General features: G+C 52.8%; 1 protein-coding gene across 4 annotated transcripts in view; it reads left to right on the top strand.

The window, feature by feature from the left end:
* CRHR2 (corticotropin releasing hormone receptor 2) overlaps positions 1-12,897 on the top strand; it is a 43,747-nt gene extending 30,850 nt beyond the window's left edge. For 2 of the 4 annotated variants that reach the window (XM_024755030.1, XM_024755032.1), the window contains 9 exons: positions 1,111-1,220; positions 1,612-1,729; positions 3,584-3,737; positions 4,261-4,321; positions 5,775-5,847; positions 10,627-10,712; positions 10,878-11,013; positions 11,415-11,456; positions 12,651-12,897. In XM_024755030.1, coding sequence (XP_024610798.1) covers positions 1,111-1,220; positions 1,612-1,729; positions 3,584-3,737; positions 4,261-4,321; positions 5,775-5,847; positions 10,627-10,712; positions 10,878-11,013; positions 11,415-11,456; positions 12,651-12,791 — 921 coding nt within the window. In that variant the 3' untranslated portion in view covers positions 12,792-12,897. The remainder of the gene's footprint in view (positions 1-1,110; positions 1,221-1,611; positions 1,730-3,583; positions 3,738-4,260; positions 4,322-5,774; positions 5,848-10,626; positions 10,713-10,877; positions 11,014-11,414; positions 11,457-12,650) is intronic. The other 2 variants (XM_024755031.1, XM_024755033.1) reach the window with 1 other exon arrangement.
* The last annotated feature ends 10,356 nt before the right edge of the window (positions 12,898-23,253 follow it).

The following is a 23,253-nucleotide window of genomic DNA, read 5'->3' as shown; positions in this document are numbered from 1 at the left end:
AGTTTCCCCGTCTGGCATTCTGATTCTATGACTCCACGTGGAAACAAGGGCAGCCCCCAGAAGGGCAGTCCCCACAGGAAGCTGGGTCCCACTCCGACCTCACCAGCCCCCCTTGCTCTGGTGCTGGATTCCGTGCTATCTGCAGTGCCAGCCTCCTTCCTCTTGAAGCTTCGCCTCGTTCCTGACACCAAATGATACATCCCACCCCATCCCTCTCCTCCTTTGCCCATTACGGCCCCCAGTGGGGCTGAAACTTTTCCCCAAAAGAAGTCCAAGTTCAGAGGAAAAACACTTGTCTGCCCTGAGAAAGTGGTTCTACAAAATGCGAGCCAAAGGGCTCTGCAGTGAGGGCCACAAGAGTGACAAGTGGGATGGGCCATAAAGGAGAGAAAGAGGTCCCCTCCTGCCCTCTGCCGTCACCTCTTCGTCTCACAGCCCCTCTGAGCAATGGCAAACCAAAGCGGTGTGGGGTGGCGGGATAGTCTGCCCTGGCAGGAAGGAGTATTTTATCATTGCCTCTGTTCAGAATTGCCAGCATGTGGTGATAATAAAAAGCAGACTGATTTTATTTGGCCTTAATATTGCTCTTAAAATCTCTACAGATAAGGTACCCCCTCACTGCTGCACCCAGGGCAGACTGATCCCAAGCCACCTGCAGACCTGCCGTAGGTCGCTGCTTCTGAGACAGGAGGACAGGTTGGCTCCATTGTACAGATATCGAAACTGAGTCCCAGAGATATAAATCAATACACCCTCAGTCGCTCAGCCCTTTAGGGTGTGAGCTGAGATGAAACACAGGTGTAGCAACTCCCATTCCAGAATCAAAAAGAAAATAGGATCTACATACCCATATCTCTGGCATAACTCAGAATACATTGTGCTCAGATCTGCCCTCCAATTGCACAGGGGACACCTGACCACAGCCATTTATACCAAGAGCCACGCAGGGCCGACAGGAGAGAGCTCTGGGTGCCAGGTGTGGTGGTGACACTTGGAGCCTCTTCTGCCCCCAGGGTCAGGACGCACAGGGTGGCCATTGCTAGAGTGCCCGGCCCCACCCTCCACATGCCCCAAGCCTCTGTCTGCCCGTGTGTCTGTCTGTGTGTCCAGCAGAGGAAGTATGACCTGCACTACCGCATCGCGCTCATTGTCAACTACCTGGGCCACTGCGTGTCTGTGGCAGCCCTTGTGGCTGCCTTCCTGCTTTTCCTGGCCCTGCGGTGAGTCCACCCCGCCCCTGCTTTTTCTCTGCCCTCCTCCCACAGCACCCCCTTCACCTCTCCCATTCTCAGCTCCTCTCTGGGGTCCCTGGAGCCAACGGACAAAAAGGGCTTGGGGAGGTGCCTGGGCACTGACCGCTGGTGGGCATGCAGGAGGCAAAAAGGGAGCCAGCTCCGGAAGACCCAACCGTGGTCACCACGAGTGGGAATTTGGTTCCTGGTGCAACCCTGCCTTCACCCCAGGCTGAGTCTCTCCCTTGCCTGAGGAGGGGGTGGCAGGGGGTGCAGGCCCAGCTGACCCATGACGCCAGCTGCCCCCTGCCCCCTGCCCCAACTGAACTCTGAGCCCAGGTGCAGCCTGTCCCGGCTGACCCCTGACCTGGTCCCACAGGAGCATCCGCTGTCTGCGGAACGTGATTCACTGGAACCTCATCACTACATTTATCCTGCGAAATGTCACGTGGTTCCTGCTGCAGCTCATCGACCATGAAGTGCATGAGAGCAATGAGGTCTCTGGGTAGAGGTTTGGGGCCGGACCTGGGGGGCTCTGGGCTCTGGGGTCCCCCATCTCTCTTGCCCAGTCCTCGCGTGCAGACCCGAACCTGAGCTCACCTGCACCCAATCATTGTCGCTCCAGAGCCAGGGGTGGGGGAATGGGGCTCCAGGCTGGGGTCTGGGGAGCAGCACAAACCTGACAGCAGGCTTTGGGTTATCCTGTTGCACTCCCCATCTTGTGACTTTAGCACCTCCCAAAGATTCCTTAGAGAAAAGGAGGCTGAGATTAACCTCTATTGAGCTTTAGAGCAATTCATTCCAATGAGAGACCTGTAGGGATTTCGCCCCCATTATACAGACATGGAAACTGAGGTTCAGGGAGGTTAGATGACACTGTAATGATGCCTCTACGTCTGGGCCACCAGGATCTTGAGCAGGCCAGCACGTTAGCTGCCCATGGTGGATTTATGTCAGCCTCTGTTGTACTGTGTCCAAGTCGTAAAACCGGAGCCCAGAGTGGAGCCATGCACAGAGCTCTTTGGCCCACCGTTAGAGACTGTTCAATACATCGTCTTTGGATGGCTAGACCTGAGCGCACACCCAGCCTGGTATGACGCTTCACTTGGCCCCATGTTGAGCCCTGCCTCCGCACCCACAGAATTCAGTCAGTTTGGGGTGCCCTGCAGCCCAATGTTGGCTTGTACTGACAAGGCATCGTTAACTTGGAGGAAAAACAAGATTGGGAGGAGGGGATCTTTCGCACGCCACCTCAGCAGGACTTTCTCGGAACAGAGGAGACAGATGGCCGCGTGGGGCCCGAGATCAGGGCTGGGACCGTGGAGGAAAGTCACGGAGGCTGTGATCAGCTCAGCTGATGGATTGTCTGACAGCCCCAGCTGTTAGAGCCGGACAGAGAGGCGCTGAGCTGTCCAAGAGGACAGTCAGCTCCCCATCACAGGGCTCCTCTAACCACCAATCCCCACATCCTCAGCTCTGAGGGTGCCCTGGTGACGAACCCCTGGGGAAGATGGCCAGGTAGGGTCAGCTGAGAAGAGCTCTGGCCTGAGGCCAGACCTGGCCGTGGCCCAAGGTGGCTCTGGGCGGGCTTGTCCCCCGAGGGAGGGGTAGTAACCGTGCTCAGAGGGACAGGGACAAATTCCCCTCAGCTGAGAAGGCAAATGGCACCAACATTCATTTCTTGGCGCCTGCCTTGGCCGCCTCCATCTTCTTGAACCAACCTGCAAGATGGGATGATTCTTTTCTCTGCGGCACGTTGAGGTTCAGAGAGGTATGGCCAGTTGCCCAAGGTCCCGGTGTAAGGAAGTCTCCCTCCAGAGACGGCAGTGATGACACTAAGCCCAGAATCTCCTCAGCCCAGAGATTTGGGAGGATCACCTCCACCGCTGCAGCTCACCTTCACAGACCCTGTATTAGTTCAATAACAATTTTCTTTTAATTGACTCACTAATTTTTTTCTACGTGAAATTTCATAGTCCACCCCGAAACGGAAACCAGTCTGACTCGCTGTGAAGTGAAGGTGACCCTCAAAAAAAAGTGACGGTGAAACACGACACTGCTGTTCAATTCTAGCCTCTCCCTGCAAAAAATCTGAGTCAGACTCCCTCTTTATTTTATGAAAAAGGAGATTAGAAAACACTGGTGAGAAGTCAGACCCCCTGGTACCAGGGGAGCCTGGCACTTTCTGGAAAATGTGGAAGAGAAAGGATGAAGCTTCCCAGAATGAGATTCAAGGGTGTTTAATGCCACGTCCATGACTCAACTCAAACGACCTCCCCTCCATCAGCGCCCAAGCTGTGCACTTGGGCCTGGGCCCCAGGCAGCCACTGACTGCTGCTTGCCCCGCGCAGGTCTGGTGCCGCTGCATCACCACCAGCTTCAACTACTTCGTGGTGACTAACTTCTTCTGGATGTTCGTGGAGGGCTGCTACCTGCACACGGCCATCGTCATGACCTACTCCACCGATCGCCTGCGCAAGCGGCTCTTCCTCTTCATTGGATGGTGTGAGGGTCCTGGGGGGACCTGCAGGGTCTAGTGGGGAGAGGGTACTGCTGACAGGGTCACCTCCCTTCATCTTGGGTCCAAGGACCGGACCGCATTCCTGTCTACCATCCCCAGGACAGTCCGAGGATGCAGCCACTCCCCTCCATGCTGGAGAGGAAGAAGCAAATAGTCCCTCTGAAAGGACAGTCCACAAATAGCCTTCCTCTTCCTGCCTGGAATGGCCAATCCAAAGACCTTTGTCTCTGGCTTCAAAAGAAAAGCTGGCCACTTCTCTATCAAAAAATCTCAGAAAATCACGCTGTCCCCTCATCTCTCTGACCTGCTTGGAGGGGATGGCTGAGAGTGAGGGAGGGATGGGGGCAGGGGTCTAGGGACAGGGCCCCTCAAGGTCATGGATGGCCTGCAGTTAGATGATTGGAAACAAGATCCTAGCCCTTTGTGGTTCCTCCCCACACTGTGTTCTACAAGAGGGGCTCCTGACCATCTGTCTGTCCACTGCAGCTGTGTCTGTCCTTCTTTCAGGCATCCCCTGCCCCATCATCATCGCCTGGGCCACTGGCAAACTCTACTATGAGAATGAACAGTAAGTAAGGACAGGCCAGCCATGGGGCTCAGAGGGATGTTAGGACAGGTCAGCCACGGGGCAAGAATTGCAGCCACGCCAGGACAGTTCACTTTTCCATTGTCCTTAAATTGAGAACATTTTCTTGGCACCCAGAGGTACTCATGCGATAGGTGTCAAGTCAACTTTGTTGAATTGAGTTAGGAATCGTTCCTTTAAGCACCCAACGCACGACCCCCTTAGCCTTTGGTAAGGCGGCCTCCTGGAGTTGGATGTGGCAAGTCTGGCTCCAGGCTTTCAGCTCAGAGCACCTCCAGCTGTGGTATTGAGCCCCCCACAGATGCCCAGGCCAGGCCAGTGGAAGCTTGTTTTATTCTGGCATCCCAGTCTCTTCCTGGGGTGCAGTGTTCCGTGCTGGGCCCCTCTGTGCACCAGAGACTTTGAAATACTCGGCCTTGGCCCAGTTGATGGCAATTCTAGCTGCAGGTCAGCCAGGGAACGGTGGGGAAGTTGGGTGCCACCAGCTGGGAAAAGGGGGGACAGAGGAACGTCAGTATCTGTATACAAATACTCAAGGGGTCACTGAGGATGGAGGGAGCAGATGGGATCTGGGGGCAGGGGTAAGGAATGGCATGGGTTCTGAGAGCTCAACATTAGGAAGAGCTCCTAACGATAAAAGCTGCCCAAGAGTGAGAGGGCTGCCTTGAGAGGTAGTGAGCTTCCCATCAAAGGGGGTGTTTAAGCAAAGAAAAGTAAAAAAACAGTGCTGGGAGGCTGCAGGGGAGAATCCTGCCTGAGGCAATGTGCACTGGATGACCTCTGAAGTTGCAGAAGACACAGAATTTCCTGAACTCTTGTGGGGCCCTTTCTGAGGTCCAGTAGGAGTTGCTGGCAGAGCCAGACTGGGTCCTGGGCCAGCCCTTCCTCCAGACCCTGAAGCTTCTTCACCCCCAGCATCCCCAAAGAATAACCAAGCCTCTAACAGCAGCAAGCTTCCTTCCCTGGGTGAATGAGGCCAGGGATCGGGCTAGGAGAAGGCTCCTGCCTCCACATCTGCTGCTTTGTGCGTCTGAGTGCCTGGCACAAGGAGAGGCGGGTTCCAAGCAATGTGGGAAGAGGTGGTACAGGCAGTTGGGCCCTGGCCAGCGACGGGGAGCCCAGCTCTCCTTTCATGAGCCTCCTGCATGTCCAGCATCCTGGAATGGGGTGAGGGAGCAAGGAGAAGGGGGAGGAGACCCAGGGCCTGCCTCAGTCTGCCTGGGGAGACCAGACCCTCCATGTAGGGCAAAAGGCAGCCCAGGTATGAGCCAGGGTGGTCAGTGGGGCTGGGGCTGTCCACCCAGGCTTCGGGGGAAGGAACAGCCATGGAAATTGGATCTCAGAAAGAGTCAAGACAGAGGACCCTGGCCCCGAGGCTGCAGTGGTCCCCAGGCTGTGGTTCAGCAGGCCACTTACAGCCACTCCATCTTTGCAGGTGCTGGTTTGGCAAGGAGCCCGGCGATCTGGTGGACTACATCTACCAGGGCCCCATCATCCTCGTGCTCTTGGTACGTCCTCGGTGGGAAGTGGGACAGGGCTGGGCACCAGGAGGACAGCAGAGGACCCACCCAGCAGAGATGCTGGGGAGGGACAGGGTCTGGATCGGCCCCCCCCGCACACACTCTGTATGCACCACCCTGCTGCCTGGCATCCCGCTCCCAGCTCTCCCTTCCTCGCGCTCCACGCCGTGATTCAGTCCTCTCCCCTCTCTGGCCCTCAGGTTCTGGGCAGAGAAAATCCGACTGGCAGATTTCTAATGCCTCCGACATCTGACATCCCCTTGCCAGGTACAAGCCAGGCAAGGAGGGCAGCTGGTGGCAAGAGAAGGGTCCGCGGGATTCTGTTCGGCCCAGACCTACTCTCCCTCTACCCGCAGCGACCCCCTCCAGGGCCCAGCCCACCGCCCCCAGCCTGGAGCAGTGGGACAAAGGAAGCGTAATGAGCAATTATTCCTCATCCAGCTCCCCGCCCTTTGCCAAATGTATTAACATCTAAGATATAATTGTCGCCACGTCTCTAAACCACGACGAGCTTTAATTAAGGTAGATTTTAAGTCGAGGCTGCATTCTGCAGAAAAAAAGAACCCATTATATATCATACGCTAAAAAAAATAGACATACAAAAAAGCCCCATAAGAAACTGGCATTTACGTAAGACTTATTTCAGGCTTGTTAATTTCAGGCTCCTTAAAGGGCCACCTGCTCCCAGTGCACGAAGCTTGAGAGAGCACCACCGCCTTGCACACAGCAGGTGCCTAATGGGGGTTTCTTTGGTCTACCTTGGAGACAATGACTGTTTATCTCTTTTTATTTCCTTACTCTCCTCCTTTTTGTAATTTCCTCAGGGATTCATTTGACCCCCCCATCTTTGGAGTGTCCTTGATGTATAGGAACTGGCGATGACTAGGAAGGTTTTTTACCCACTGCCTGAAAGTCCACCATCAGGGCTCCATTCATTTCAGAGATAGAAGCCAGTCCTTGGCAGCAGTCAGAAGGGGGAATCATTGTCCTTGGAGTCCTAGCTGCAATGAGTCACTGATTCCCCCCTCCACCAGTGTGAGCGGAAACCCTATGAAACCCATCCCCTCCCTGCCAGCTGCTGAGAGCCCATCCTGGAGGGAGAGGGCTTCTGATGAGCCTGGCACTCAGCCAAGGAAGGCTGGCTTGGGTGGGAAGCGAGCCCCCTCTGCAAAGATGTTGGACAGCAATGAGGAAATGGACAGAGAAGGGGGACAGGCTTGGAAGGCCCAGTGACAATACCCAGCTCCCACCTCCTCTCCATGCCCCCTTCTGCGGTTCCACCCTCACCAAGAGCCCCGTGCGTCTTTCCCTTTGGACCCGGTCCACACCCAGCTATACGCATGGACAGGGCTTCCAGGTTCCAAGCTCAGCCCTTCCAGAAGCTCTATCTTCATTACTTCCAATCCTCACATCCTCAATGCCTGGAAGTAGGAATGATGCTCCCCGTTTCACAGATGAAGAACCTGGGAGATGAAACAGCTGCCCAAGGTCATCACGAATAGCTAGCTGAGCTGAGACTGGAGGGCAGGTTACCCACCACCTCCCGTCATCCCTTCCTTTGGATACCCTGCCACCCCCGGACTCCCCCAGCAGTCCACAGCTCTCTGAGAGACCCCCCGTGCTCATTTCTGGGCTCTGGGAAGTGAGTTGGCTGGTTGGGTTTGCAGGAGACTGTTGTCACTTGTTGATGGCGTGGGAAGGGCATGAGCTCAGTGCTTTCCATGAGTATTTGAACCTGTGCCAACCTTCCCAGACGGGCTCCATGGCTATCCCCACTGGACGGACAAGGAAGCAGAAGCTCAGAAACGTTAAGTAATTTGCCCAAGGCCACGCAGATGCCAATTGGAATAGCTGGAATTAGAGCCATGCGACAAGGACTTGGCGCCAGATGTTCACGTGGGAGGTGGTCCCAGGAAACACAACGAGGGGTGGGAGTAGAGAGTTACCCATATGCTTCATGCCCCATCAGTGGAGGTTGCCCTGGAGACCTTGAGTCCCCACATTTCCAGCTACCCTCTCCCCATTTTCAGGCTGAGCTAGCTCCCCTGGCACCAGAGAAAGCCCCAAGCTGAGAGCGGTCCCCTGCAGCTACAGGTGAATGGTGTGTGGCACATGAGGTCTGTCCGGTGAAAGCCTTGCCTCTTTGTTCCATGGGTGGCGTCTTCCTCAGCAATATCCCGGCTGCCCCTATTCCAAATGTAGATCCCAGGGCCTCCACCTGCCACTGGGAATCTCTGGGGTGTGTCCAAGAGCGGCATTTGGAACAAGCGCCTTTGATGTGCATACTCTAGTGGGAGAACCCTGGTGTCCAGGGGCCTTGTGAGCAGGGATGTGAGTTGTCTGGGCTTTCTCTGTGGCCCAGCCAGGGCCCTGAACGCAGTGGGACTCAGGACTTGGGCCTTTGAGACTCACTAGGCTCCACAGATCCAGGTGGACAAGCAGGCTGGCTATGTTGCTGGGCTTGGTGAATGTGCGCTACAAGGAGCTGAGATGTGATGGCAGCACCCCACTACCCAGAGCTGGAGGGGAGCAGAGGACGCCCCCAAGGGCTGGGACTACCTCTCCCAGCCTGGGTTTAAAGGACAGGAGGAACCGTGTCTGAAGCCAAGGACGAAGAGATGTCAGTCCCCCTTCCTCCCTCCCTGCCCGCCTCTGCACATGCGCAGACAGGGAGGGTTTGGAACCAGGTAGGAGGGCGGTGTCAGCGGCTCCCTGGGGAAGGGAGGAAGGTGCCTGCAGTGAAGTGAGGTGGAGAAGATGTTGTACAGGGGGAACCTGGGAACCAAGCCCAAAAGGAAAGAGTGACTTTGGGGCTGCACAGACCAGCCTGAGGTGGGGTGTAGGCAGCATCACCAGCTCCTGCCTGGGGTGAGCAGAGGGCATAAGGTCTTGTCTCCCAGACCCTCCACACCAGCCCCTGTCCCTGCTCTTGCCTCAGCACATGGAACAGCGCCCTGTAGCCCAGAGGTGCTCAGCAATTGCTTATTGACTAGATGGATGGGTGGTTGGATGGTTAGTGGATGTATGTACGTTACCTGTTGAATAAGTGGGTGAGTGGGTGGGTGGGTAGATAAACTGATGAATGGAATGTTGAGTAGATATTTAGATGGATGGATGAATGTTACATGTTAAATAAGTGGGTGGGAGAGTGGGTAGATAAAATAATGAATGGATGGTTGACTAATATTTGGATGGATTAATGGATGGATGGATAGATGGATAAGAGTGGGTGGATAACTGAGTGAATTGGTTAGTGGGTTTATGGATGATTAGTGAATAAGATTTAATGCAGGGAAATGTGGAAGAAATGAGAATATATTTTGACTCCAACAACCTCTATTCTCACAGAAGTCATGAAGAATCGGAAAAGGTCAAGTATTTTGAATCACTTGTATGAGAAAATTAGGATCGGCCTATGTGTTAAAGTGACCTCATGATCCAAGGGAATAGACCAGAAACCCAGGAGCTGGAAATTAGATAGGCCTTAAGAGGAAGCAAGGTGCAGCAGGCCGTAGGCAGCCCTGGCTGAATGCTTCCACCACCCCTCACCCTGGGTTCACCAGGCTGTGTTACTGTGGTCACTGGAACAGCAGGCTGTGGCTGAGGAGGGAGCCCCCCAGGGCCCCAGAGAATCCTCAAGCTTAGGGGTGAGCCAGAGGCCACAGGGATGTGTGTCCCGTGATGTCTGCCTGTGTCCCCAAGCCTCAGAACTTAGGAGGCTCCAGAGATGACGGAGTCTCAGGACCAGGACTTGGGAGGGGCGTGTGTGTGAATAAACACACGCACATACTCAGACGTGTGCACACACGTGAGCCAGCAGACACCCCTGGGCTAGTACATATCTCCTTGTGACACGTGGGTACTTTCCTGTGAGAGATCCCCAGGGTGTTAGGCATACAACACTCACTTTCCTGTCTACTCGTACCTGGAGATGGGTGAAGAGAGACACAGGTGTGTCCATGTCCCCAGGTCCACACTCACACAGGAACACACCAAGGCAAGCACACAAGCACAGACCCAGGGGGAGCATTGAGAAGGCAGCACACAGGCACACAGACAAGCCGACACGGTTTAACAGGACACTTGCACACCCACAGAGACCACCACATGCAGCACAGGGCAGGTCCCGGGGAGAGGCTGGGAGCGGCAGGCTCCGATGCTGAGAGAAGGCTCAGAATGAAGATAAATGAGGCCCTTCCAGGAGCCAACTGCTGGAGTCAGCCCAGCAGCCTGTTCATCTCCATTGCCTCAGGCGTGTCTGCGAAGAATCTAGAGTTTTCCTGGGTGCAGGGGACGAATGGTGAGAGATTAATCAGTCCTCCCAGCAACCGAGTTATTAATCCCTCCATCTGGCCGGGTCTGCTCCGCCAGGGCAGGGCTGTCCTCTGTCCAGAGGGCCTCAGGGAGACCCTCAGTTGACAGGTGGGGGCCCTGCAGCAGCGGGGGCGGGCCGGGCAGAGCTCTGGGCGCCTCGGGAAGGAGTGACCTTTGAGCCCTTGTGCACATGCCTCCAAGGCTGCTTTTCCTCCCTCGGGTCAGGGTGTGGAGAAGCAGGCTCTGGAGTCCTCAGGTGACAGGGGACCTGGCAAGTGGGGTACCTGCCTGCCCCGGTGAGGGAGGAGCAGAGGTCTTGGGACCCCAGGCAGGTGCTGGGGTGAGTGGGGTGGGACATGGATTCTCAGTGGGTTACAGGGGAGGTGGTTGCCTCTCCTCTCATCCCCACCTCGTGGTCCTTCCTTTTTCCCTCTCTGCCCCCTGTCCCTGCAGATCAATTTTGTTTTTCTGTTCAACATCGTCAGGATCCTAATGACGAAGTTACGAGCGTCCACCACGTCGGAGACGATCCAGTACAGGTGAGTGAGGGGTGCCCTGACCCTCAGCAGGGGGGCAATGAGGAGGCCATCTGGGCCATTCCCCTGCCTCTGGGCAGGGCCCTCGCTCAGGCTCCCAGAAGAGATGCCAGCGAGTGAGGCCCCACGTGCCTCAGATGGGTCTTGTCACCCTTCCCCCCTCCCCAGGAAGGCGGTGAAGGCCACCCTGGTTCTCTTGCCCCTTCTGGGCGTCACCTACATGCTCTTCTTCGTCAGCCCTGGGGAGGACGAGCTGTCACAGATCGTGTTCATCTATTTCAACTCCTTCCTGCAGTCATTCCAGGTGGGGCACGTAGTGGGATGCGGCCACAGGGAGCGCCCCTGACCTGGCGTGCTCGGGCACCCGTGCCCTCGCTGGCTTGGTTTAGTTCGTACGCACTGAAACACAAGTGCGTGCACATCCTGAACCCAGGCCCTGGCGCCGTCATTCCCACCCCGGGGCCCAGGTGGGCCCACCCCCGACTGGGTCAGGGTCAGCCCCTGCTCTGAGGACTCATGGCAGCCTGTCACTCGCGGTGGACCCCGGTACACCTGCTCCACGATGGGGGTGCTTACCCAGCTCTGAGCCTCCGGGGTCCCGAGTCAGAGTGTTCCCCCAGTCATCCTGTCCCCTCTCCACCCCCCGACCCCCCAGGCAGAGTGACTCCCTGAGCAGGTCACTGACATCTCCCTCTTCCTTCCCAGGGTTTCTTTGTGTCCGTCTTCTACTGCTTCTTCAATGGAGAGGTATGACACCAGGCCCGGGAGGCCTGTCCTCAGACCCCACTCCCGGGAAGTTCGAGGGGAGCCCCCCAGCCTTTTGGGCATCCCTGGCTCTGCTCAGCTCTGCTCTGGAGAAGGGAGGGGAAGTCTGGAGAAACCACCCAGCTTTGGGGAGACAGGAATCCTGCCTGAGGGACTCCAACCAGTTTAGAAGGTTGACTCTGCAGGTCAGAAACGATATACCGACTCTCTCATTGCACTCGGAGAGTTGGGTGGGCAGGAGCCCAGGCCACAGGGGCTCACAGAAGAAGGAAGCCAGAACACAGGTGATGACAGGAGAGCGCTTTCCAGGAGCAAGTCAGGTGCGAGCCGTGCATCCAGGCCTTTATGGACCCAGGGAGCAGAAAGACACCAGCGCGTCCTTTCCTGTCCCCTGACGCCGCAGGGAAGGCCACACGCCTGTGGGTGGGCTCCAGGGAGCCAGGCTCTGGTGAAGCTTGGTTAGCTTACAAGGCCCAGAATCCCAGCGTGGCGGACTTGGGGGAGATGTTCACTCAGGTCTGTGGTGGGTGAGGACACACAGTGGGTGCTGGGGCAAAGAGCAGACACCCTCCCAGGGCCCGAGAGCTTCCAGACACCCCAGAGGAATGCCAGTGCCATCCTGAGGCCTCGTCACCTGCCCGTGCACAGGGCAATGGTGGGGTCTGCATGCCTGGGTCTCTGTCAATTAAAGCAGACCCCAGATAGGAAAGTCCAACAGTGGAGACCGGCATGTGCTGGAGGGCAGGGAGAGAAGGAGCCACTAAAGCAAGCAAACAATGAATGCTTACGGAACAGTTATTCTGTTCAACCATGTGCCAGGCTAGCCTGTGGGGACACGATCCAGTTTGCAGAAAAACTTCTTCCATTGCAATACAAATGAGAATAGAACAGCACCAGTGACGGTCAGGTCTTGAAATGACTAGCTCTCCATCTCAGCTGCGTGCAGTGGTAAGCAATGCAGGTCTTTCAGGAGGTAGAGGAGGTCAGGGCTGCAGAGGAGGTGAGAAGGACCCTGCTTTTGGAAACAGCCGGTCTCTGGATGTGAGGCTGGCAGTCAGGGGGGCCGCCCCAGCCTCCCTTGGTGGCCCTGCAAGGGGCAGGGAGCAGGGGAGAGGACTGGCCGGGACCCAGGATTGGCCTCCACAGGCCCAGTCGAGCCGCCTCCTAACCCCACAGGTGCGTTCGGCTGTGAAGAAGAAGTGGCACCGCTGGCAGGACCATCACTCCCTCCGAGTCCCCCGGGCCCGGGCCGTGTCCATCCCCACGTCACCCACGCGGATCAGCTTCCACAGCATCAAGCAGACGGCCGCTGTATGACCCTCAGTACCCTCACCTCGCCCATCACTCCACCATCGGGACAGCCTCTCCATCCTCCTCCAGCACCTTTCTCTGGGTTCTCCTGGCTGCGCAGGCTCTGATGGGGGCAGAGGGAGGGGGGAGACCAGCTCTCCAGGCCGGCAGGAGGGAGGCTATGCAGCAGCACAAGGGGCTCTCGGGAACCAGGGCCGGCTGGACCCCAAGTCTCAGTGCGAGAGGGAGCTGAGCCGGGAAGTCACGGGAACCCCCGGAGGAGATCGGGTCACAGGGCTTCAGGCATTGCCCACACCAGCCTCTCTGGCTGGATCCTCACTGTCGCCCTGTTCACAGATGAGGAAACTGAGGCCCAGAGCCAGGGAGGGCCTGCCCAAGTCACACAGCTAGTTCATGACAGACCTGGGGCTCCTTTGCCCCACTCATGGCAAGGGTCTTCCCACCAGCGGCGGGGTGATGGTAGGTCCCACCCCCTGCCTTCTGCCTCTAAGTTCTTTGGCGCCCTCTGCAGTTGGAGGGAGGCACAGCAGCTGAAGTAAGATTCATTCCACTGGCTTCGTCCCTGGGACTCTCACTTAGAGAAGCCTCACCTATACCCCATCCTCCTGCCCCTCGGACCCTTGGAAGGATGCTGCCTCCTTTCCTGAGAGCCCTCTTCTCAGCCTAGTCCACCGATTCAGGGCCTTGGGGAGGGACAGGTGGGGAGGAAGAGGTTGCCAGGGCAGCCGTACACGCTTAGACCAACCAGATACACGGTGTAGGATGAAACGGGGAGGAGACACGTGGGGGACGACAGGCTGGGAGAAGGAGTAGGGTAGAAATAGCAGAAACCAAAGTACGTCTTTGGTGACTGGAACTAATCCCTCAGCCCACACCTGAGACTGGGCTTCGGCCTCCCCTTCAGAAACAACATCTCCACTGTCTGTGAAATAAACTGTGCCTCTGTGGAAACGCGGCCTCCCCTCAGGTTTGAAGGCGTGTGTGGGCCGGGGGCGGTGGGCTGGGTCCAGCAGCATTTGCAGAGACTCTCGCCCTGGCCTGGGGCCGGTTCTCCCTCTCCGCCTGTGCCTGCAGGTCTGTCCCTTATCGTTTGCCCAGACCAATAGCTGCCCCTCCTCCCCAGCTGAAGGCAGTTTAATTCAGCGTGAAGGAGAGGCCCAGCTCCCCAAGCAGGCCATGGCCTGTTCCTGTTCTGGAATCTGGAGGGAAGTGTAGAGCAGCTCCCCTCCCCCACACTGCAGTCTCCATGAGCCACAACCGGGGCCATCTCCGTCCTGGCCTCCAGGAGAAGGTGGGAGTCAAGGGGCCAGAGGAGCCATCAGGCTGGGGTTCAAAAGGGCTTTTGCTCTAGGTATGCCCCCTCCCCCATTTTTTTAAAATTATGTGTCCCATCTTGCACATTTTTAAGTTGACATCTAATATTTTTCACATAAGTTTTAAAACTTGTGAGGGATGTGATTTCTGGCATGTGGTAAATATTTACATTTTAAAATAAAACTGCCCCAACCCTTTAAAGTACATCTTATGAAGTCCAAACACAGCAGTGATTTCATATTCTCATCTATTTCAAAACAAAAAAAACGAAACCCACAACCTGCTCTTCTTTAACAGTTGGAAATTCTAGGTGGTTCCTCTTCTCTTTGAACCTATGTTTTCACTCCATTCCCCCTACAGAACTGTTTTTGCTAACGCAGTACTTTTTACCGTTGCAAGTTTTTCATCGCTCACCTTATCATACTTCTCTGCCACAAATATATATTTAGAAATCGGAATTGAAATAATTTCCTGCGACCAAAGATGCTAAGAGTTTTTTAGAAAGTCTTCTGGATTGAGTTATTACAACTAATTTTTGATGTAAAATATAATGTACAGTTGACTAAAACAACATAGATACTAAAAATTTTTGTAAGTAATTGTTAAACCTAAAAAGGAAAATACTGAAAACACATCTTAGTGAAACAGATAAGAAATTAATTATTTGTGAATCTATGGATGAATCAGGATTCAGCATCATTTTCTTTTTCCATTTTTATAGCGCTACAGGCTGAGAAGCCTTTCACACAAATAAGATGTCATCCAATTCTCTGAATTCCTTCTGAGATGCGTGCGTGCCCAAAATTGCATAGTAATTTATCATCAAAAATGATCTGTCAACTGGCCACTTGATTAAGTCCTACCCTCCCCCGGGTAGTCAAAAATCCACTTATAGGGACTTCCCTGGTGGTCCAGTGGTTAAGACCTCGCTTTCCAATGCAGGGGGTGCGGGTTCGATCCCTGGTCGGGGAGCTAAGATCCCACGTGCCTCGCGGCCAAAAAACCAAAACGTAAAACAGAAGCAATATTGTAACAAATTCAATAAAGACTTTAAAAATGGTCCACATCGGGCTTCCCTGGTGGTGCAGTGGTTGAGAGACCGCCTGCCGATGCAGGGGACACGGGTTCGTGCCCTGGGCCGGGAAGATCCCACATGCCATGGAGCAGCTAGACCCGTGAGCCATGGCTGCTGAGCCTGCGCATCCGGAGCCTGTGCTCCACAACGGGAGAGGCCACAACGAGAGGCCCGTGTACCACACACACAAAAAAATAAATAATAATAATAATAATCTGAGTTCACCTTCAAAAAAAAAAAAAAAATGGTCCACATCAAAAAAAAAAAATCCACTTAGAACTTATAGTTGGCTCTCCATAGTTGCTGTTTCACATCCAGGGATTCAGCTAACCTCGGACTGTGTAGCTCTGGAGCTCATTTAGTGGGGAAAAATCTGCCCATGTGGACCCATGCAGTTCAAACCTGTTTTGTTCAATGGTCAACTCTGTATGATCACCCTACTCAAACCCCACATTTGTCTGAGTTCATAGTAGGGGCCACAAATCCTGCTTGAATAAATGAATGAGAGCCAGATCCCCAGAAACTTCCAAATGTTAGCTACTACGCTTTGGAAGGAGAGCCTGTGTAGAAGGGACCCTCTGAGGTAGAGTCCCATGTCCAGTCTGGATATCTGCTTGTTGGACAAATGCCTGAGCATGGAGGGGCAGAGAGGAGCTGATTCTAGATCTGGAACTACGAAATTCATCCCTCAGCCTCTGTTGTGAATACAACAAAGTAATTAATTGTGATTCTTAATTAGCTCTTCCGGGCACTGAATAAGGCTCCCTCTGGTTCCCTGAGGCCCAACTGGCGATAAACAATCCGGCATCATGGATCCCCATGGAGGCCCCTCTGCCCAAGAAGGTGGAGAAATTCAAAGACCTGCTGTTTCTTCCTGCCTCCTCCAGTTCTGGCCTCCAGTTCTCTGGGGAAGGCTGGTGGTAGACCTGCGAGCGACCCTGCAGCTGCCTCCTTTCCTTCTTATTCTTCCAGCTCAGCCCCAAATACATCGTCCTTTCAGGGCTTTCCAAAGGGTGCACTATGGGGTCTGTGTCGCTAGTTCCTAAGCAAATGAACTCCCCCAGCCCTGTGTCTCTAAACCCATCTCATTCCTCTGCCTGACACAGATTCTGGGCTCTCCCCAGCACCATCAACAGGCACACCTGAATGGTAAAGTCTGCATCTGAAGGAATGAGGAGAAAGAAGTTCTTCCTTGGAAATGTGATGGATTCTCTTCCCTAGAAAAGTATAAATGTATAATGTGCAAAAATGCAGCGTATTCAATAGCACACGAAATGTCTACAGAAACCGTCAAAGGAACCACGGATCCAAGTTTAAAATTCCCTGACCTCCGGATAAAATTTAAATGCTCTGATTTAGCTAATAAGAATTCCCTGTGTTGGTGGTGTGTGTTAGAAGCACCAGGGCATTTAAAGCCGCACAGGTTTCTGAGCCCACTCCAGACCTCCCGAAACACGATCCCGGGAGGTGGAAACTCGCACTTTTAACAAGCATCCTCACACAGGAGGGCCCTGGGAGCCACCAGCACACAAGGTGTGTCTTGTGCTGTGTCTCCCACTGTGCCCACCTGCCCTGGCAGTGGGCAACTCTTTCCCGGATCCTCCTCAGTGGCCACACTCACCTACAGTATGTAAGGTTGGATCTCCTCCAGCAGGTCATGAATGGCATGAGGGCAGGGGCTTGTCTGCCCCAGCCCTGAATTGCCAGTACCCAGGAAATGTCAGGGTTTCAAGAGAGATTTCATTTGAACTAAGGGTTCCAAAAGCATGAATCTGAAAACCACTGAGTTTGCACAATTTTAGTGCCTTTGTTACCAACCTGGGTCCTTGGATTCTTTAATCAGTAGAAATTGATAGGAGGTCAGACGAGAAATTCAGGCAAGGCTTCACTGGGATTCATGCTGCAGCGCGAGGGAGCGAAACCAAGTAACAGGTGCCCTCGATCGCTCCCCAAGCGGGGGAGGGTGACAAGCTGGTCCCTTAAATGCGTAGGGGTGAATTGGTGGGCTGGGAAGCAGGGGTGGCTTAGGTGGTCTGACCCCTTGCTTGGTGGCGCTGTGTGCAGGGGGCATGCCCAGTACCCTGCTTTTGCTCCCAGCACCTCAGAAATGACAGTTGGTTTGTGGCGTTTTTGTATCTTATTGTTCATAATTGCCCCAAGTCCCATCCTATCTCACCTTGGCCTCTTTCCTCTTGGTGCCCTGCGGGGTAGGAAGTAGTTTTCTAAGTGAGATTGCTGGAGGGACCTTCTACTGAGGCACAATGGAATGAAAAAAGACAGTACACAAATGTGTAGAAATTGTAGGTCCAGATGGATCAGTGCATTGAATGTGGAGAAAGCAAGGAAGACGTGAACATTGCATGGCTCTGCATGGCAGATTGGACTAAAAGTTTTTCCATGTACTTTCTCATTTAATCCTCTTAAAAATCCTGCAATACAGGAACTTCTCTGGCAGTCCAGTGGTTAGGACTCCACACTTCCAATGCAGGGGGCGCAGGTTCAATCCCTGGTCGGGGAACTAAGATCCCATATGCCACACAGTGTGGCCAAAAAATTAAAAATAAATTTTTTTAAATCCTGCAATATAGAAAACTCAGTTTAAAAAGAAAAAAAAGGTAGCTACCGTGAGTTACCAGTTCCTTTTAAGGGGCCTCACCCAGATCCAGGAACTCTTGTCTCTAAAAGGCCTTGGAATCTTAAGAGTTTCTCTGTCTGGAACCTCTTCTTAGGTCTACAAGTTTTATAAAAATTTTTAAATTTACTACTTTCATTTTGGTTATAATCTAAAAAATTTAGTAAAACATATTTTACCTTAAAACACCTTTTTCATAGGATCAATTGAAAGACAGTTTAACAGTACAAAACTTTAGCTCAAGTTTCTCATACTGAGGATTCCCTGATGATGTATTCCACGGGATTTAGAGATCTGTTTCTTCTACAAAGTCCACTACAATACCAAGTTTGAGAACCTGCCTTGGTCAGAACGACTCAGAGGCTGTGGGGTTTTTGCCAAGTGGGGCAGGTGTTTTGAGCCAAGTGTTGATGACTTCCAGGGAAGTCATCTTGAAGTAAGCCAGTTTTTACACCAGAACACTGAACGTGGCAGCTGCCCTGGAGAAGATGCCTTCAGAAGTCATTCAAGTATTGATATTTCTTGAGCACCTACTGAGTGCCAGTTACTCCGCTGGGCATAACGGAGGACATAGCCTTGAATGAAGTGACCCAAATCATTGTCCTCATGGAACTTACATCCTGATGGGGAGACTGAAAATTAAACAAGACAAACAAGCAAAATGTGTTATGAAGTGTTAAGCTCTAAAGAGGAGAAGAGGACAAGGAATGGGGGTACGAAGGGTGTATGGATCTTAACGTGCCTGATGGGGAGAGGGAGTGGCTCAATGTTGAAACTGTAGATGGAATGGCTGGGGGAGTGTTCACTGGGGTGATGGCTGAACAAAGTCCTGGAGGCAGTGAGGGAGAATGTGTAAGGACTGGGATGGAAAACATTGCAGGCAGATGAACAGAGAGGACCAAGGGCCCGCTTCTGTGTGTGCTGGGCAAACAGGACAGAAATCAGCGTGTGTGTGTGTGTGTTTGGTGGGGAGGGGGATGGGGGGCCACGCAGGTGTTATTTTTGTGTGACAAGAAAAGCCACTGAGCTTTTAGGTTGAATGGGATCACTTTGGCTGCTGGGTGGGTGTGACACAGATTGTGAAGGGGTGCAGGTACAGCCAAGAGTTCAGGTAAGAGTCTTTGGCTATAGAGCAGGTGGGAGATGGCAGTGCCTTGGACCAGGGCGGTGGCCCAATCCTGAATAGCTAGTGAAGATGGATCTGATGGCCTGGATGCGGCACGTAAGAGAGAAAACTCAAGACTGACATCTGTTGTCACTAACCCAGAGGAGAGGTTAATGGAGTGGACCAAGTTTGCAAGCTTGCTTCAGAACTCTTCTTAGAAAGATGGGAGCTCTGGCCTCAATTTAAAAAAGAATGTTCGTAAAGATTTTTTAAAGCTTGTCAGTGCTTTTTTTCTTTCCCATAATCTCATCCTGCTTAATCTGTCAATTAACTCGTCCTCAGATGCAGAACAGTGGGTTTGGATGAGCCAAAGAAGGTTTTAATTAGCGTGAACTGTTTTAGTTAGCATAACTGCTTCTGCACTAATTGCTGGATTGAGTTTTAAGACCCAACAAATGCAGACATTGGCTGGAAAAATTCTACTTCGGCTCACTTCTGCACCAAGTCCTGAATGGTAAAAGAGGACGGCAGTGAGCTTTGGTTCCCAAAGAGAAGGGCTCTCTCTTCCCAGGCCCAAGCTCAAGAAACTTCCATTAGGTTCAGGCTCAGGCTGTGGCCTGGGACAGAGGTGTGGAGGGTTAGAGCAGGGCTATCACAGCTAGATTCTCGAAGAGTCAGGACTGGAATCCACTTTGCAGGGTTTCCGACACAGAGCTCACAGCTGCACCCACCCCCATCCAGCAAGATCACAGCTCCTTAGGTAAAATCACCCGGGGAAACCGAAATCCCACTTCCCCATCCCCACACCTGCTTGCCTAATTGTGTCACTGGATCCAAGGTTCTTTTAAATTCACATTGTCAAAGAGAAGCTCCTTTCGGGAGAGTGATGGGTCCAGCACTTCACATGGCAAGAAAGTGCACAACGGTGCAAGAGTAGGCAAAACACTGAAAGGAAGGAGAGGAATGACGCCCCCTCTGAGGGAGCCCCTAAGGCTCATCTTGATACACTGTCCCTGTCCCCAACACGTACAGTCCACAGCATCTGGGCTCCCCCAGAGGAGACAGTGCACATCTGCTCATTCAAACAGACCCTTTCTCTTTGAAATCCCACTAATCCAACTGCCCATGACCCAGGACTGGGTCTCTCCATCCAGTGTCCACAGCTGCAGTTCTGCAATCTCCTCTCTGGCCGACTTGGAGTGGGCTTAGAATTAAAAAATAAATCAAGCCTTTCTCATTTAACACAAGGGTCACCCCCCAACCCCACCCCACAGGGCCCAACGCAGGTTCACCTGCCTAAAGTTGTGCTGATGGAGGGCTTTCTTCTTTCTTTCTTTCTAAATGAGGACACAGTTTCTTTAATGGTAAAGAATTGCCAGCTTTAGGTTATACACATTGCCCACGGTTAACACTGCCTGTGTGTCTGAGTTGATTCACTTGTGGAAGTGTCTGCCTCCAGAGTCTACCCTTTACTATGATAATACCTCAGCCGCAGGAAATGACATCGGGCAGGAAAACGAGAATGGTTATGGATTCTGGACCCAAGTATCAACAAGCACAGAGCGGTCAGGCCAAAGACAGGCACCTCCCACTCAGCTGGCTCCGGTGACTCGCAGGAGTGAGGGGAAAGGTATTACTCAGCTGTTCATGGATGGACCTACTAAAAACTTAAATCATTCTGTTCAACCAGCTTTCAGAAAAGGAAACGAACGCTCAAGGAGAGGAGAAAAAGGAATGAGTGACTCAGGTGACAGTTCTCCCCTCTCCAGGTGAGAGCCTCTTATGGTTCCCGTGTAATAACTCTTAGCACTCCTCACAGACCCAGACGGCAGACAGCTGTGCGCATGTTTATGCCCTAGCTGCTTGCACTGATGACTCAGTTTTTTTAAAAAATAAATTTATTCATTTATTTATTTAATTTTGGCTGCGCTGGGTCTTCCTTGCTGCAGGCGGGCTTTCTCTAGTTGCGGCGAGCGGGGGCCACTCCGCGTTGCGGTGCATGGGCTTCTCATTGCGGTGTCTTTTATTGTGGAGCACGGGCTCTAGGCGTGCGGGCTTCAGTAGTTGTGGCTTACGGGCTCTAGAGCGCAGGCTCAGTAGTTGTGGCGCATGGGATTAGTTGCTCCGCATGTGGGATCTTCCCGGACCAGGGCTCGAACCCGTGCCCCCTGCGTTGGCAGGCGGATTCTTAACCACTGTGCCACCAGGGAAGTCCCTGATGACTCAGTTCTGACACATGCCCTAACCTGGGCAAAAGAATCTTAAATGGCTTCACAAATGATGCCTAAATGGTTTTGGTAAATCTATATATCGAGGTGGACAGGAATGCTGTGAACATCCCAATGCCAAGCAAAAATTGCATGCATTTTATGGGAAATACCCCAAATGGGCAAATGCTGAACAGTGGACAAGAGATAAAAGTAGGAAATAAGCAAGGGCGAGAGAGAGATGAGAAGAGGAAAATTTTAGCTTGATAGGACATTAAGCAAAATCGGTGGCTGAGGACAGAAATGGGTTCGTGGAGACAGAGAATATCAGTGCTAGAGTCTACCAGTGAGCCTGTGGACAGTCTTCTTGCCGCTTCCCTCATCTTCCTCTCTAGTGCGGGCAACAGAGAGAGGAAGATGAGGGAAGGCACAGCTTCTCGTGAAATGAGTCACGGCTGAGAAAACTAGACTTCCTAACGTGGCTGAGAATCTGCCTCTACAAACTCCAAAGTGTGGGACATAAGGAAAGGTCTTGAGTTGCAGGGCGAGGTTGTATACAAGTAAGAATTTCCGGATGGCAACAAACTGTCTAAGCTTTGTAAAAAGTGACTGAGTAAGGCTTAGGTGCAGTTAGGATAGTGACAAGGACGGGAAGTAAGTTGTAGGCTCCTCCAGGAGCCCCATCCCTTACAGACCTACGAACCTGTCCAGTTAGCCACAAAGCCAACTCCACGACTCTATGGTACCGAGTGATAAAACTCAAGGTCAGCTATTTGGATTTGCAAAAGCTCAAGCTTTCCCAGCATTTGAGAAGGTAAGTTTCCACGGCTGTCAGAGAACACACGGATTTCCTCATTCTCTGAGGCTGAATACGCCGGAGCACTTCTCTTCTTAAAGGAAAGATTTCTTCGGACCCTTCAAGGAACCCTTCCTCTAGTCATCTTCATCCCCAGCCACAAAGGTAGAAACTAGCAGAGCACAGATGACAGCATAGTGCGATATGATCGTGTACTCTGAACTTGGTTCAAAACTGGTTCTGCCCCCTACTAGCTGAGTGAACCTGTAAAGCTTCTGCTTCCTTTTTCTTTTATGTACAAGGACAATAATGATACTTAAATTATTGTAAGGGTAGAAAGAGAGAGCACAAGGGACCTCTCTTAGAACAGCCTGGCACGTGGTAGGCACCCAGCAAACGTGCCCTTCTCCCTGGAAACACTGTGCTCCAACCACTGAAGTCCTGGGGAATGGGACAGGCCAGCCTATGGGGCCGAGGAGGGGAACTCACCCCCCAACACTGGGCAAGGGAAGCAGGATGTGAGCTGTAGAGGGTTCGTGAGCGCACATTCACATTTCATGTTCATAGCGGAGCAATGAAAACAATGCCTGCTAAATCCATCTTTTCTGGGAACTTTGGTGTTGACAACTTTTGACCCCTGTTGTCATTAGAAACTTTGTTCAGAAGACCCTTCCCCACCCCGGAGTGAGGGGGGCGGGGTTCAGACTCTTTATGGCTTGGGGTGAAGCCTCCGTTATAGCAGAGGTTTTCCTAAGGTGCTTTCAAAGGACTGATGCCCGGGCAACAGAACTCAATAAATTGGTTTGAGGGAAGCACAGATGTGAGCAATTTTTAAAGCTCTAGTGTCTCCAGTGTGCAGCCAGGGTTGAGAACTAACTCACTGCTGCAACAGGTTTAAAAAGATGTGTCCTGAAACATGCAAGGAAGGTACACCATCCCAGCTGGGAGAACAGAAGTCACCAGCACCAGAGGAGCTCCTGGCAGGAGGGCAGGGCCACAGGCTACTGCTCTCAGGCATTTCCTGGTAAAGCTCCCAAATTATATCCCAATTTCCGGAAGAGATATTAATCCCTTCCACATGGTCTTAACACAATTATTGGTTAGACACAGCCCAGTAACCAAGAATTATTGAAGAGACAAGAGGCGAATTTTGAGGCACAGCAAAATTATTCATCCATTCATTTGCTGAACCTTCAGCTAGATTTCTTTGTGCTGTAGGCCAAATGCCAAACAAACAAAACCTGCCTACCTACTATGCCTTACACACAGTCAGACTGTCAGCGAAGATGCTGGTGCAAGGCTCTTTCACATGAGTGACGCTATCAAAATCTCGCCATCC

Source organism: Neophocaena asiaeorientalis, unplaced genomic scaffold, assembly GCF_003031525.2.
Source record: "Neophocaena asiaeorientalis asiaeorientalis breed wild unplaced genomic scaffold, Neophocaena_asiaeorientalis_V1.1 scaffold36, whole genome shotgun sequence".
In the NCBI taxonomy this organism is placed as follows: Eukaryota; Metazoa; Chordata; class Mammalia; order Artiodactyla; family Phocoenidae; genus Neophocaena; species Neophocaena asiaeorientalis.
Note: the sequence above shows the minus strand (reverse complement) of the source record. Positions and strands in the feature narration are given on the sequence as shown.